The sequence below is a fragment of the Hyla sarda genome, chromosome 1 (assembly GCF_029499605.1).
Source record: "Hyla sarda isolate aHylSar1 chromosome 1, aHylSar1.hap1, whole genome shotgun sequence".
Lineage (NCBI taxonomy): Eukaryota > Metazoa > Chordata > Amphibia > Anura > Hylidae > Hyla > Hyla sarda.
Window position 1 is genome coordinate 213,033,623 of NC_079189.1, and position 15,563 is coordinate 213,049,185.

A 15,563-nucleotide genomic window follows, 5' to 3' on the forward strand; every position below is an offset into this window, starting at 1 on the left:
CCACCTCTGAGTTTTACACCTCCTTTCCTCCTCCATCAGCACAGTCCAGGACCTTGTCCCACCACAGTAATGTGCTACCTCAAGGCAATGCTTAAGTCTCTGAGTCCAACCTAGATGCAAACCATTCCTCCAAGCTGGTTTCTATGATGGATGGCCTCATTGGTGTTGTTCCTGCCCCTCTCCAATTAATGGATCCGGACCCCCTTCTTAACATGAGACCTTCTTCTGTTGCCCCTAGCACTCTCCAAAGTGTTCCCTTGTTCTACTTCATTTGAGACCATTTTGAAGGGGAGGAAGTACCCAGACAAGAAGTTCTCTTGTACCGTGCATTGGACCTTTATGTACCCTAAACACTAAACTCAGGGCACCCTAAGCTATCACATGGTGTTAAAAACTCTGTTTGGCATGACTAAGTTTTTTTTTTTTTAAGATATCACCTTCCATTTAGGGCTACTCATTTAAATTTGATAGAAGAATGTAAAACTGATAAATCTTTGCATTGTAACAAAAAAAAAAAAACATTTTATTTTCCATTTTGTTAAATTACAGGAAATGGAAACACTTAGGTCTCAGCTCCACGTTCAGTCTACAGAGATCAACAGACTACAAGCAGAAAGAATGGAATTAGTCCAAAAACTCGAAGCCAGTGTAAGTTGTCTTTGAGCTTCCATCTCAGCACATTTGTTTAGAAACATCAAAAATTAGAACATGTCAGCAGATATGAACCATTTGGCCCTTCTAGTCCACCCAATATTCTGAATACTAGGAATAGTTCCTGGCCCTATCTTATATAACAGATATTCTTATGCATATCATATACATGCTTAAACCCCTTCAATATATTGGCAAATACCACTTCTACTGGAAAGTCATTATGCTTTTTTTATTTTATTTTTTTATTTGTTTGATTCCACAGGCTGCAGTGACAGTGACGGGTGACAGTTCAACAGCTGCTTCCCAAAACAATGACCATGAAGAGAAAATAGCAAGTTTGCTGCAGGATCTACGTTCATTGAAGGTTTGTCAGTAACATTACTTCACTAGATCTTTTTTACCCTTCAAAATAAAATAAAAAACTGATGGCAAGTGCACGCTTTAACTGCATATTAAAACCAATAACAAGGCTGGACTGTAAGACATGTGCAGTAAGGGTATGTTCATATTGTCATATTTTTCATATTACTTATTAAATTCATTTCTGTCACTACATATGCATATAGTTGTTTCTGCAGCTGAATTCTGATATATGGGACAGTCAGTCAAAGATTATCACATGTGACCATACCCTAGAAGTCTGCAAATACAGTGGTCCATCAGGTTACAGTGGCTAATTTCAGAAGTTTCATAGATACTTAAAGAGTACCTGTCACTAAATAAACATTTCTAAACTAAGTCAGGCTATGTTATCTAACTACGCTGTTTAAAAAAAAAAAAAAAAATAAAATTCAGAGCTTTAAAAAGCTCTGTATCATACCTTTTGATCTTGCTTACATAGTGCAATCTCCCAGCAGGAGAAAGTGGGTGTTTCCCGGCAGGCATGACATCACTGAAGCCTGCTGGCGGACCACTTCTGCCCTCACATCCTTGCAGCATTGTGATGAATAGAAGACCTCAAGCTCTGTGCAGCAGCTTTGAGTCTGTGTATCTTTCAGTGAGGCTCTCTGTAGCTGTCAGTCTGTGCAGCTTTTAGTCTCTGCGGCTGCTTTCAGTGTAGCTCTTTGCAACTGTCAATCAAGCTCAGTGCAGAGAAACACTTCCTGAGTTGGGTCTCCTGCCATTACAAGCAGGAGACCAAAATCTAAGATTTTGAACAGACGGAATGTGTTCTGGCCAAGAAGGGAGACAGACCCCAGATGGCCAGAAGTATACAGCAGAAAAACAAACATAAAACGGAAGCCAATTACAAAAGTTATTTATTTGGCATAAGGAACCAAATATAAAAAATCCAGTTTAATGACAGTGCCCATTTAAGGGAGCACCATTGAATATTTAATTTTGTCACAACAGTTGCCATCAAACCCTTTGTTAATTTCTGAATAATTTAAAAAGTCTACCCAGTCTGCAGAGGCCTTCCCAGTTGTTGTTGAAGCCTAAAGGCTTCTTGCTAAAAGAAAGATGTAAATATGTTAAGTAATAAAAACAACAAAGCTAAAAAAAATGCCCAAACCATGGCTTCTGGCCCATCCCCTATATGTAGCACCTATATGAAAACTTAAAAAATAAATATATATATAAATAAATATATATAAATATATATAAATATGAATATATATATATATATATATATATATATATATATATGTGTGTGTGTCTCTTATGAAGGGAAAGTGGGGGAAGGCAGCTGTCCTTGTCTTGAAGTGGTTAAGGGATTACTGTATACGAACTCTGACTGTTATGGTACGTTGTCTTGCATATTTTACATAGGAAAAAAACATTATTAGCAAAATGATGTGGCTATTCACTACAGCATGTCGGCCTGTTTTATTTATTTTTTTGTTTTGATGTGTGGCAGCTGAGCTGCACCCTTAGGCTATGTTGACATGGCAGAATATGTGCAGAATTTCCACCTGGAAAACATTGGCAGACATTCTGCAAATAGCGAGTGCAGGCAGGATATATATCCTGCTGGAGCTAGCACCACTCGGATATGAACCGTCTCTATATACAACAGTGCATTTCCAAATATATTCCACTGAAATAATTGACATGTCAGTTCTTTAGGTGGAGGGCAGAATCTGGATTTCTATGGCAGATGTTTCCACCGCAGAAATTCTCCCATTTGCAAGATGCAGCAGAATCCCATTAAAAGCAATGGGATTCTGCTGCAACCAAGTTTTTCCACTGGATTCCACTTGGAAATACAGTCGTGTGAATTAGAGAGGATAATAGGGATTATAATGTGGCTATGTTTTTTTAGTTCATAAAGACCGGAGAAAGAGACATAAAAGTAAAGTTTAACCCATTAAGGACTGAGCACACTTCATACCCGGCACATGCCGGTTGCTATTAGCAACCAAGACCCACACCTAATGCCCATCACCCATCGCGCCGATGTCCAGCATTAATCCCTTAGATGGCGAAATCAGTTTATTGCGGCATCTAAAACAGGAAAAATCACTCTGCGGTAGCTCAAGAGGAGCTGATCAGGACAACTGCATGGAAATTGCAGGGTCCCAATCAGCTGAGAGGACCACAGGAAGTCTCTTGCCTTCCTCGTCCGATCAGCAATCCTATTATGCAGTCAGCCATGGCAGACTGGAGCAATGGAGCACTGCTAACATTGATTAATATTGTTCTATGGGGCAGCATTGTTCAGTATTTTCAATTTAAAGATTATGTGGAAAAGTTGATGTAAATTAACCCCTTCCCTAATAAAGTTTGAATCGCCCCCCCTATTTTCTATTTTTTTAATAAAATAATGTAAACAAAAATTAACATGTGCCATAAATGTCTGAACAATTAAAATTTAACATTAATTAAATGGTCAGTGGCGTGAATGTAAAAAAAGAAATACCAAACTCTAGAACTGCGTATTTTTGGTCACTTCATATACTGGGAAAAATTTATTTAAAAAACCTTAAAAAGTACAAATTACGATTTAAAAAATGAGCCCTATTACCCCTGTATACAGGGAAAAAAAGTGCACCTGGTGGAAACAGAAGCCCTTTGAAATAATTGACATGTCGGTTCTTTAGGTGGAGGGCAGAATCTGGATTTCTATGTCAGATGTTTCCACCGCAGAAATTCTCCCATTTGCAAGATGCAGCAGAATCCCATTAAAAGCAATGGGATTCTGCTGCAACCAAGTTTTTCCACTGGATTCCACTTGGAAATACAGTCGTGTGAATTAGAGAGGATAATAGGGATTATAATGTGGCTATGTTTTTTTAGTTCATAAAGACCGGAGAAAGAGACATAAAAGTAAAGTTTAACCCATTAAGGACTGAGCGCACTTCATACCCGGCACGTACCTGCGGTGAAGCGCGTTGCATTGTTCAAATAAAAAGTATTCCTTTACCTACCTGACGTGTCCTCATCTGACCAGCGCCGCTGAATCCCATCATTCCCAGAAGTCTTGTGCTAACAGTATACGTCGGCATCCTATTTTTGACATGATGCCTATGGATATGAATACATTAGTGTAAAAAGTGATGCAACCCAGGGAAGGGTTAATTCCCACTTGTATATAAATCCACCTCCCCCCCTGCTTGTTATACCTGATGAAGCCGTACCTGCGGTGAAGCGCGTTGCATTGTTCAAATAAAAAGTATTCCTTTACCTACCTGACGTGTCCTCATCTGACCAGCGCCGCTGAATCCCATCACTCCCAGAAGTCTTGTGCTGTCTTTACTCTACCTGGATGGGAATGCTGCAGGCCGGACTTTACTCCTAACCCACGCTGACCATTGTTGTGTGTGAGTCTACACAACCGCATCTGGTAAGGATATTTCCTTCTATATCTCATGGACCCTTTACCAGCGGTATTACGCTATGGAGCGCTCTTCCTTATCTTTTTAGACGTATACTGTTAACAGGAGCAGCGGATCCTATTCACTTCTATGGCCGAATGGCGTCATCCCTAGTGACTCCACTTGGGATGTATCTGCTGTTTTAAGCGGACTCTTGACGGGGGCTGTTGTACTTTTGAAATAGTGACTCCTTTTGATACGTCAGTATACGTCGGCATCCTATTTTCAGAGGGATGCCGACGTATATGATTAACGGGGGCCAAAACATAGTGTGATCGTTCTCTTATTCACGCACAGTAAATTTCCAGATTTTGAGGGTTGGTGCCAAACTCGGGACTCAAACTCTCATTAGAGATTCCTCGTAGCCTCTCTGAGTAGGCTTGGTTACACCTTTTGTAAGCCCAGTATTAATTGGCCTGAGCACCTGTGCTGACAAAGGGCCACCCTGAAAGTGTGGACTGGGCCAAGAGTTTTCTTTGTCGGTTTTGTTTCCCGACAGGTATTTTTTTGCACTGTATTTACTAAGGTTTCCCTACATTTTGCACTTTTCCCTACGTTTTACTTTTTTTCTCTATCGGCTCCATTGGCTCCACAGACCGTGGGTGTATGCTGCTGTCTCTAAGGAGGTGTGACACTATGGTAATAAAAAAGTCAGCTCCTCCCAGCAGGATATACCCGCCTTCAGGCTCTGAGCTAGTCCGTTTAAGCTTAGTGTCTGAAGGAGGTGGACATGGTCTGGATTTTCCAGACCAGGTCTTCTGATTTTTTATTTTCCTAGTATAGGGAAGTGTTTTATTCCTTTTCTTTTTCGTTTTCAGGTGGGGGCTCAGGGACTCCGGTTCCCTGTTCCCCCATTGCGAGTAAGGGGGCACAGACATTGCGTATATGCGCTGTTCACCCCCCCTCGCCAAGGTCAGCGTCTGGGTGGTACCTCATGGGTCCGGGTCCCCCTTTTTCTCTGCTCTCCTCGCTCGCGCATAGCAGCCAGGCGTGATGCAGGGACAAAAGCTGACTGAAGACTTCACTGAAGACTCCATTAGGTAAGTTCTTCTGACTGAGGTAAGTACTCCCCCCCCCCCCCCCCCTTTTTTTTTCTCCATAGGTACGGACTCGCAACCTCTGGAGACCCCCTGTTTTTGGCCCACCTTCAGTTATGGCGCTTGATTACAGGGGCTGCACTTTATGCTGGGGGAGCAGTGGCACCTGAGGGAGCATATATTCTGAGGCACATTACTTTAGGGGGCATATAGTATGGGGCACTTTATTATGTGGTGTGTGTTGGTGCAACTACTACAGCGCCTTATATGCGGCTGTCAGCCGCGGCGCTGCTCCGGGCTGGGCGCTCTCAGCACCGGCTCACTTTCGTTATGCCTGCAGCGCCTTATCGCGGCTGACAGCCGCGGCGCTGCTACGAGCCGGGCGCTTCAGTGCCGGCTTACTTTCACTTTCGCTGCCAGCTCTATTCTCCCGAGCGCATATAGGGCTAGGCAGGTGCGCTCGGGACAAGGAGTGGGCGCCATGACAGTTCTTCTTCGGCCGTCTGTAGCTCCGCCGTGGGCGCGATTTTCTATGTGAAGGGGTCGGTTACTGTGTGCCTTGCTTCAGGCACGCCCCTCCCTCCCTATTGGCTGACCAGTTCAGTCTCTCTGGCTGCACGAAGCGAGTTCTCCTCACTGCAGCTGACAGGGGACACAGACTAGGGTGAGAAAGTTCCTGTCTTCTTTTTTCTCACATTATGTCTGTACCCAGGGCTGTTCCTCCCTCCAAACAGAAACCTGGAAATTTAGTGACTTATTATATCTGTAAGCACTGTAATAGCAAGATGTCTGGCTCTGCTGAGCCCACTTGCCCTGCCTGCTCCACTGCTCCCCCAGACCCCCTGGTGCCCCCTGATGCCCCTTTGGTCCCAGTGGGTTCAGCCGCTCCTCCAGCCTGGGTTTCTTCCCTGACCCAGTATATGGCTGACTTGACACAAGTCTCCCGTTCGGTGGCTGAGGCCTCCCGGGAAAGGGTGTCCGCCTTGAAGGGGTCTTCCCTGCGCAGGACCTCTGAGAGGGCCTGCTCCTCGTCTCCCCGTACTTCACACTCTCATAAGCGTGCTAGGGGTGCCTCGTCTGACTCTTCCATTGAGTCTTCTGAGAAGTGAGCGTTCCCCTCGCGGGTCCCGCCCCTCCCCTATCTTCTGGGCACAAACTTCGCTCCTACAGAGGACATTCTCGGAGTCGCCGCTCTGCTACGCCAGAGCCGCGTACCCACTCTGGGTCACCCTCTCCAGGACTGCCTCTACTCATTCACATTCCCCTGGTGAACTGGTGGACGAGGCTTCCGAGCAGGCATCTGACTCAGAGGACCGCTCAGACTCAATTGCAACGGTGAACTCATTGGTGACAGCCATAAGAGACACCTTTCACTTGGAGGACCCAGGATCTCCGGATGTCAATCCAGGAGTATCCTTTCATCGTGCTAAGCCAGCACCTCAAAGGTTCAGCTCTCACGCTGACTTTGACGACATTCTGGAATCCGCATGGAAACATCCAGACAAGAGGTTCCCGGGAATCAAGTTAATTCAAGAATGTTATCCATTTGACAAGGACTTTGTCGCTAAGGTAGTTTCCCCTCCCTCAGTGAACCCTCAGTTCCCCTCGCGGGTCCCGCCCCTCCCCTATCTTCTGGGCACAAACTTCGCTCCTACAGAGGACATTCTCGGAGTCGCCGCTCTGCTACGCCAGAGCCGCGTACCCACTCTGGGTCACCCTCTCCAGGACTGCCTCTACTCATTCACATTCCCCTGGTGAACTGGTGGACGAGGCTTCCGAGCAGGCATCTGACTCAGAGGACCGCTCAGACTCAATTGCAACGGTGAACTCATTGGTGACAGCCATAAGAGACACCTTTCACTTGGAGGACCCAGGATCTCCGGATGTCAATCCAGGAGTATCCTTTCATCGTGCTAAGCCAGCACCTCAAAGGTTCAGCTCTCACGCTGACTTTGACGACATTCTGGAATCCGCATGGAAACATCCAGACAAGAGGTTCCCGGGAATCAAGTTAATTCAAGAATGTTATCCATTTGACAAGGACTTTGTCGCTAAGGTAGTTTCCCCTCCCTCAGTGAATCCACCAGTCTCCCAGATCTCTAAGGTGACTACACTGCCCCTGGCAGATGCCGCTGCCTTCAAGGATCCCGCGGACAAGAAGGTAGAATCTTTAGCGAAGTTCGCTTCTGAAGCAGCTGACTCTTCTCTTCTTCGCCTCGACATGGGTGTCCAAGGCCCTGTCGGAGTGGTGCCAAAAGATCGATCAGGATATCTCAGTGGGATCCCCCCCCAGAGGATCTATCTGCTCTGGCTCTCCAATGCGCTAAAGCTGGGGACTTTCTGTGCACAGCTTCCATGCAGTCAGCCCGCTGTTCTGCCTTTGCTGTGTGTCACCTAGCGGCTCTCCGCCGCTCTATGTGGGTTAAAGCGTGGAATGCGGATGCCGCTTCCAAAAGGTCTCTCACTGAGCTTCCCTTTACGGGTGGCAGTCTTTTTTGCAAGCACCTCGATGAGATTATCTCTGAGGTAACGGGAGGTAAGAGTTCCTTGTTACCTCAAAATAAGGCTCGCCCTACTTCCCAGAGGAAGTCCTTTTCCTTTCGGTCCTTTCGGACCTCTGGCCCCAGTAAAGGGTCCGGGCAGGCGCCCTCGCGGGACAAGAAGGCTCCCTCGTTCCGGGCACGCCCGTCTTGGAAGTCGGACTCCAACCGGTCCGGCCGTTTTGCGCCCAAATCAGGCAACCGCAAACCCACTTCTGCATGAAGTGAGGCCCCCACCCGTGGTTTCTTATCGGGTGGGAGGTCATCTCTTGTTTTTCCGAGACATCTGGACTTCGCACATTCGGGACTCTTGGGTCAGGGATGTGGTGTCCAACGGTTACCGGATCGAATTCGCCTCCCTTCCGAGGGATCGCTTTTTTCGATCCCGGGCCCCCCGGTTTCCTCCTCTGGCGAAGCAATTTCGAGCGGCTCTCCAGTCTCTGCTTCTCCAGGGGGTTATCGTCCCCGTTCCTCCAGGGGAACGTTTTCGGGATTTCTATTCAAATCTTTTTGTGGTCCCCAAAAAGGACGGTTCTGTGCGACCAATCCTAGACCTCAAGCGTCTTCTCATCCACCACTTCAGAATGGAATCCCTCCGTTCGGTGGTGGCGTCCCTGGAGCAAGGGGAGTTTCTTTCATTGGTGTACATCAAGGATGCCTACCTCCGTGGGCCAATATTTCCGGGCCATCATTGGTACCTCCGCTTTGCGGTTCCGGAGGGGCACTTTCAATTCGTAGCCCTCCCCTTTGGTCTGGCCACGGCTCCTCAGGTCTTTACAAAGATCCTTGTGCCAGTGATGGGCCTGTTACGGTCGAGGGGGATCTCGGTGATACCCTATCTGGACGACCTTCTCATCAAGGCTCCAACCAGAGCCCAGACTCTGGAGAATCTGGACATTACTCTCCACACTCTGACTCGCTTCGGGTGGCTGGTCAACTGGGACAAGTGAGTCCTCTGTCCTACCCAGTCTCTAACCTTCCTGGGACTTCGGTTCGACACGGCCTCTGCCCGAATTTGTCTTCCGCCGGACAAACGTCTGGTGCTGCGGTCGGGGGTCTGCTCCCTTCGGACCCAGGTATCAATCTACATCCGCACTTGTATGGAAGTCCTGGGTCGAATGGTGGCAACTTTGGAGGCCTTACACTTTGCCTGGTTTCATTACCGCCCCCTTCAACTGGCGATTATCTCTCGATAGAACAGGTCTCCCCTGTCCCTCGATCGTCAGATTGTTCTCCCTCGCAGGGTCCGTCAGTCTCTGCTCTGGTGGCTCCGCTCCCCCCTTCTTCTCCAAGGGCGGTCCTTTCTTCCCCTTCACTGGCAGGTTGTTACAACGGATGCCAGCCTATCGGGCTGGGGCGGCGTGTTCAGGGATTGGACAGTTCAGGGACTCTGGTCTCCCCCGGAGACCCTTCTTCCGATAAACATATTGGAATTACAAGCGATTCTTCTTTGTCTTCTTCATTGGGAGTCTCGTCTTCAATCCCGTCCTGTCCGCGTTCAGTCGGACAACGCCACGGCCGTGGCATACATAAATTGTCATGGCGGCACTCGCAGCTCGGCAGCCATGGCCGAGGTGACCAAGATTCTCACCTGGGCGGAGAACAAAGTTCCGGCCATTTCAGCGATTCACATTCCGGGAGTGCTCAACTGGGAAGCGGACTTCCTCAGTCGGTCCTCACCCGACCCCGGCGAGTGGTCTCTTCATCCGGAGGTCTTCGCGCAGCTCTGCGACCTCTGGGGCATTCCGGACGTGGACCTCTTTGCGTTCCGGCCCGGGACCCTCAGGCTCTGGCTGTGGACGCCCTAGTGATTCCTTGGGCGGGGTTCACCCTACCTTATCTGTTCCCTCCTCTTCCGCTCCTTCCCAGGGTGCTGGGGAAGCTCAAGGCAGAGGACGTCCCTTCTGGTAGCTCCAGATTGGCCCCGAAGGTCGTGGTACGCCGACGTAGTCAGGCTCCTGGACGACGCTCCACTGCGCCTTCCGCTCCGCCCGGACCTACTCTCTCAGGGTCCTCTTTGCCACCCCAATTTACAGTGGCTGCATTTGACGGCGTGGCGGTTGAGACCACGGTTTTGAGGGCCCGCGGGTCCTCTTCCCAAGTCATTCACACCATTCTTAAGGCTCGTAAGCCCTCCTCCGCAAGAATTTACCACCGTACTTGGAGGTCTTATTTTCGTTGGTGTGAAGCTCAGGACTTCTCCCCGGTGACCTTCTCGGTTCCCCGTCTTCTCTCCTTTTTGCAGTCGGGGTTGGAACTGGGGTTGTCTCTTAGTTCACTTAAAGGTCAGGTTTCAGCCCTTGCTGTTCTTTTCCAGCGGCCCCTGGCTTCTAATTCTCATGTCCGGACCTTCCTGCAAGGAGTGGCGCACGCTGTTCCTCCTTATCGGTCACCTTCTCCCCCTTGGGACTTGAATTTGGTTCTGAGTGCCCTCCAGGGTGCACCCTTTGAGCCCCTTAGAGAGGTGTCTCTCCGCCTCCTTTCTTGGAAAGTGGCGTTTCTTGTGGCTATCATCTCCATCTGGAGGGTGTCTGAACTGGCAGCTCTTTCCTGCTGTTCTCCATTTCTGGTGATCCCCCAGGACAAGGTCGTTTTCCGGCCAGATCCTTACTTTTTACCTAAGGTGGTCTCGGCCTTTCATCTCAATGAGGACATTGTCCTCCCGTCCTTTTGTCCGGCTCCTTCTCATCCTAAGGAGCACTTGCTACACAAGCTTGATGTAGTTCGGGCTGTTCGGTCTTATCTCTCCATCACTTCTTCGTTTCGTCAGTGTGATTACTTTTTCGTCCTTACGGAAGGACGATGCAAGGGAGAACCTTCTTCCAAGGCCACCATTTCTCGGTGGATTCGGTCTGCCATTTCGGAAGCCCATCACTGTAAGGGGAAGATTCCTCCTTTCAGGGTTGTGGCTCATTCCACTCTTTCTGTTGGGGCATCCTGGGCTCTCCAGAATAGAGCCTCGGCCTTGCAGATTTGTAAGGCAGGCTACCTGGTCGTCTTTGCACACTTTCTCAAGGTTTTACCGAGTTCATACTTTCGCATCGGCTGATGCTAGTCTGGGTCGTAAAGTGTTGCAGGCAGCAGTGGATCGGCTGCCTGCCTGATTACTTATCTGCCCACCCAAGGGACGGCTTTGGTACGTCCCACGGTCTGTCCCCCCCAATGGAGCCGATAGACAAAAGGAGATTTTTTACACTTACTGTAAAATCTTTTTCTCGAAGGATCCAAAAAAAAAGGATCTCGCCCTTTTTTGTTTTTTTTTCCTTGGTTCTCTGTCCGAGGGTGTGTTCAGTTATGTTTTTCTTCTGGTTCTCCGACAGTTTGGGGTTTTTCTTTGACCTATTGGTCTCCTCCTATTGCTCTGGAACTTAAACTGACTAGCTCAGAGCCTGAAGGCGGGTATATCCTGCTGGGAGGAGCTGACTTTTTTATTACCATAGTGTCACACCTCCTTAGAGACAGCAGCATACACCCACGGTCTGTGTCCCCCAGTGGTTCCTTCGAGAAAGAGATTTTACGGTAAGTGTTAAAAAATCTCCTTTTTACACATGCTCTGAGCTGTGGAGTTTTCATCAGCTCAAATCCACTAGAATTTCTGTGGACACATTATTAAATATGTTGACATTTTTAGAAAATGTCAGGCACACGCCCCATGAATTTTTAATCAGCGTGGTACCCTGATTCCTCTTGTTTACATGCCATGCTTTAATGGCGACCATAACAGTGATGTGAGAATTTACAGCTTTGTTTCACTGCAGTGGTCACATGACAGTGCTCATACGAAGATATAACCAAGACATGATGGAATCAAATCACTGATGGGGCATGGACAGTATAGAATCTATAAATTTGAGTTTCTTTACTGTTTTAGTAACATCATTGTTCCAAAATTGTATCTCTAAAAGATTATATTAAATACAGTATGGCATTTCTTTCAATGTTGGTTTGCAGTATTTTTTTTAAATATAGATTGTCCTTTTGTAGGGCAAGTGTGTTGAGAAACAATTACTCTGTTAGAAGTTCTGTAAAAAAGTTACTAGCATTTATCCTTTTTTCATATTTCAGGATGAACTTAAAGTAGTCTCTGAGGAGAAGTCTTCTTTGAAGCGGGAGCTAGATTCAGCTCATAGCACCGCAGCCATTTTACAAGATGAGAAACTTAAACTATCGCAAGAGGTGACTGAATCCAAGAAAGAACAAGATGATCTTTTGATACTTTTGGCTGATCAAGACCAAAAAATCCTCAGTCTGAAGAATAAACTGAAAGAACTTGGAGAACAGGTTAGGCATCCTGAGCTTAATAAGATATGTGTCAGCAGGGAAATATGGCAGGTTACATGTTATGGTCCCCAGTCCATTAAACTAACTTTGCAAGATCTGAATGTGTCACTTGCAAGCTTGTTAAAGTGTTTCTGTTATTTCAGCTTATTGACCTCGTGAATAGTGAATAATCGCGTTACTTATGTGAATATTTTTATCTGTTGTCCCCTATGTTGTCTAGTTTGGTACAGGGAAATCATTAACCTCTATGGGAGTTATGCAAACTGCATAAAACTGCCACCTTGACTGTTTTAGCCTTCTGACCACCTTTGTTGGATGCAGCCGGGACAAAGGGGGCCCTTTGTCTCGAGAGAGATTGGGGTCTTACCCCTGGTACTAGCACCTATCAGCTATCTGTGGCTTACCTTATGAGTATGCCATGACTGTTCAGATAATTATACCATTTTAGATACAAACCTAAGGGGCCTATTACACGGAATGATTTTCGGCTGAACGGGCCAATATCCTCCTGTGAAGTAAGACCAGCAATCAGCTGCACTATTTCATCAGCTGTTCACTTTATTCTGACTTTCTAAAAAATATATTGTCAGCTGCACATCTCTGTGTTATAGGGGCTGGGTGGTCAACAAATGATGGAAGCAAAGGGTTCCACCAACCATCCAGTAGTTGTCTGTGTGTCCCCCACTGCACATTGGTTGATCCTACCTATTAGTTGGCTCTTGAAACAAATGTCCATCTACAAGATGTATTGACGCAAGTAATTGGGCTCTAAAGTAGTTAGAATAGTAGTGGATTCTGTAAGTCAGTCTCTCTCCTCCAATGGTTCAGCACCACTGATCAGGACTGCCAGGGCTCTGCATCCACAACCATGACTTTCCTTTCTATGACCTTTAAATGTCTGTATCTAAAATCTTATCGAAAATCTTAAGACTGTAACCCTTTAACTTGTGGAACATCATTGGGCAATAATGCACGCTGTTTGCAGTTCTTTTATCCTAAATTGTCAGTTTTACCCTGAAGGACCATTTCTTCCCCAGCTTGAAATTTTTGCTCTTCCTTAACTACTTAAGGACGAAGGGCATACCTGTATGCCCTTGTCCCGCTCCCTTTCTAAGACACATGCTCAGGAGCTGACCCCGCGTCATAGCAGGGTGGTACCGACGGCTATCAGCCACCGGGACCTGTGGGTAATACCGGACAACTGGATGTAGGATATTGGAAAAGGTATTTTAATAAAAATCCAAATCATATTAGATGGTGTGTATAGACTTTTTTTTTTAAACACCCCTGGGGGGAATTTCTTCTTTTACTATTTAAATTTATTTATTTTTAACATTTTTAATTTTATTTACTGTAGTCGTCCATTGGTGACTTTAGGCATATTAGTCAATAGAGGATAGCAATGAGGATAGCAATGCTAAGACACTTAGCATTGCTTAGCTGGAAGCACCTTTGGATAGGGGATAAGATGTTAGATCACAGGGGTCCAGCCACTGGGGACCTCCACGATCTATGGCACGGCACCACTGTCATTCGGTGCACAGAGCAAACTCCACTCCATGCCCGATGACTGGCGATGCGGGCCACCACACCCCCTCCATTCACGTCTATGGGAGGAGGCGTGACTGTTCTGTACCAGCCGTCACGCCCCCTCCCATAGACATGAATGGAGGGGGCGTGGCGTGACATCACGAACGCAGAAGCTACAAGCTTCCGTGTTCTGGATGACGCCGCTGCCAGCCCGGAGATCTGACATCTTTTCCCCTATCTGTTTGGATAGGGAATAAGATTTTTCAAATGGATTACCCCTTTAAGCATCTCAATACCACCTTTATTTAATATGTTTTAATATCTTATCCTTTCACCACCCCCGGCAGCAGTGGTATGTAAGTTTTCACCCATACTATCATCTATGTAAGAAAGTCTGTAGCTTATTTGCTTAAAATAAGCTGGCAGATTCCCTTTAATTCAGCTGGCAGATTTCCCTTTACATTTGCACTGTACTTGTACTCAGGTTTAAAGCTTTTAAAAGGGTATTGTAGAAAATAAATGTATCTAATGCACAATCTCCCCTCCTTTTAGGTGGAGGATGAGGATGATTTGGAGTCTGGAGATGCCGGTGATGAAGATGACCTGGATGATGAAGATAGCAGAGATGATGATATGTAGAGACTCTCATTGTGCAAGCAGATATCCTGTTTTTTGTTTTTTTTTACAGTAAGAAAACTCTCTAGTAATTCCCCTAATTGAACCTATAAAATGTTATGAAGGCAATGTGAAGGGTAATACCAAAGTAAGAGCTGTTGCCATACATTTTCAATACAGTTCACACGTCTCCTAGCCTTTTTATTCATTAGGGATATGGCTGGGTAGTGTGGTCTTTTATTGCTCTGCCAGTGTTATATTGCACCTTATTCCTTGTGGTGCTCCCCCTTTCCCTTGCCAAGTGCAAAACATTGCTATGCAATGTGAAATGATCCCCAGCCCTTATGCATCTAGTTGACTCTGCTAAAACTTGCTGCTATGGCTTCTTCACAGCAAACACTGAAAAAAATTCTATCTTAATGTAGAGACTGGAATAGTGACAAATGGGGGTGGATCATTTCCTACTCCCCTTGTAACTCTAGACTTTTGATACAAGTGAAGTAGAGCTGGAAATGTAAGTCTAGTGCCTTCACACCTGAGACAGCTGCTTTCCTCAGTGGTCATATTCGATTTTGCATAACCTGTAGAGGCATCAGTATTTATAGCTCTGGTAGATCCTTATTTCTTTTATTTGCACCAAAATGTCTTTTTAAAACAGAGGGGGGGGTTGCTTAAAACACTTAACACCCTGACATGTTTAGTCTTATTGCCATTGCCACTAATTCACTGTACCAGTAATGTCAGAGTTCTATAATTTATTGGCTTAAGTCGGGCCATAGAGATTTAGCTACAGAACAACGTTTTAAGAGTGGAAATATAAATTACATTAATTTCATGTTTTACAAATAAAATAATGCATTTACTTATGAATGTTTGCGTCTGATATGACATTTCTGATGGACTTATCACTTTACAGCTTTTTATCTGATTCCCTAGTATGCACCACACTCATTGCTTCTGTGTTTACTTTTATATCGTCATTGATGCAAAGTAGCTTTCCTCCAGAATAGAAAGCTTGCTCATCACTGCCACCTACTGCAGGTAACATCGCTTCAAACAAATGCCCTTAGGCTAAGTTGATACAAAAATGC

At 46.2% G+C, this 15,563-nt stretch overlaps 1 protein-coding gene across 6 annotated transcripts in view; it reads left to right on the forward strand.

Moving 5' to 3' along the window:
* USO1 (USO1 vesicle transport factor) overlaps window positions 1-15,342 on the forward strand; it is a 182,426-nt gene extending 167,084 nt beyond the window's left edge. For all 6 annotated transcript variants that reach the window (XM_056568252.1, XM_056568242.1, XM_056568257.1 and 3 more), the window contains 4 exons: window positions 550-648; window positions 917-1,018; window positions 12,112-12,327; window positions 14,410-15,342. In XM_056568252.1, the coding sequence (XP_056424227.1) occupies window positions 550-648; window positions 917-1,018; window positions 12,112-12,327; window positions 14,410-14,496 (504 nt within the window). In that variant the 3' untranslated portion in view covers window positions 14,497-15,342. The remainder of the gene's footprint in view (window positions 1-549; window positions 649-916; window positions 1,019-12,111; window positions 12,328-14,409) is intronic.
* The last annotated feature ends 221 nt before the right edge of the window (window positions 15,343-15,563 follow it).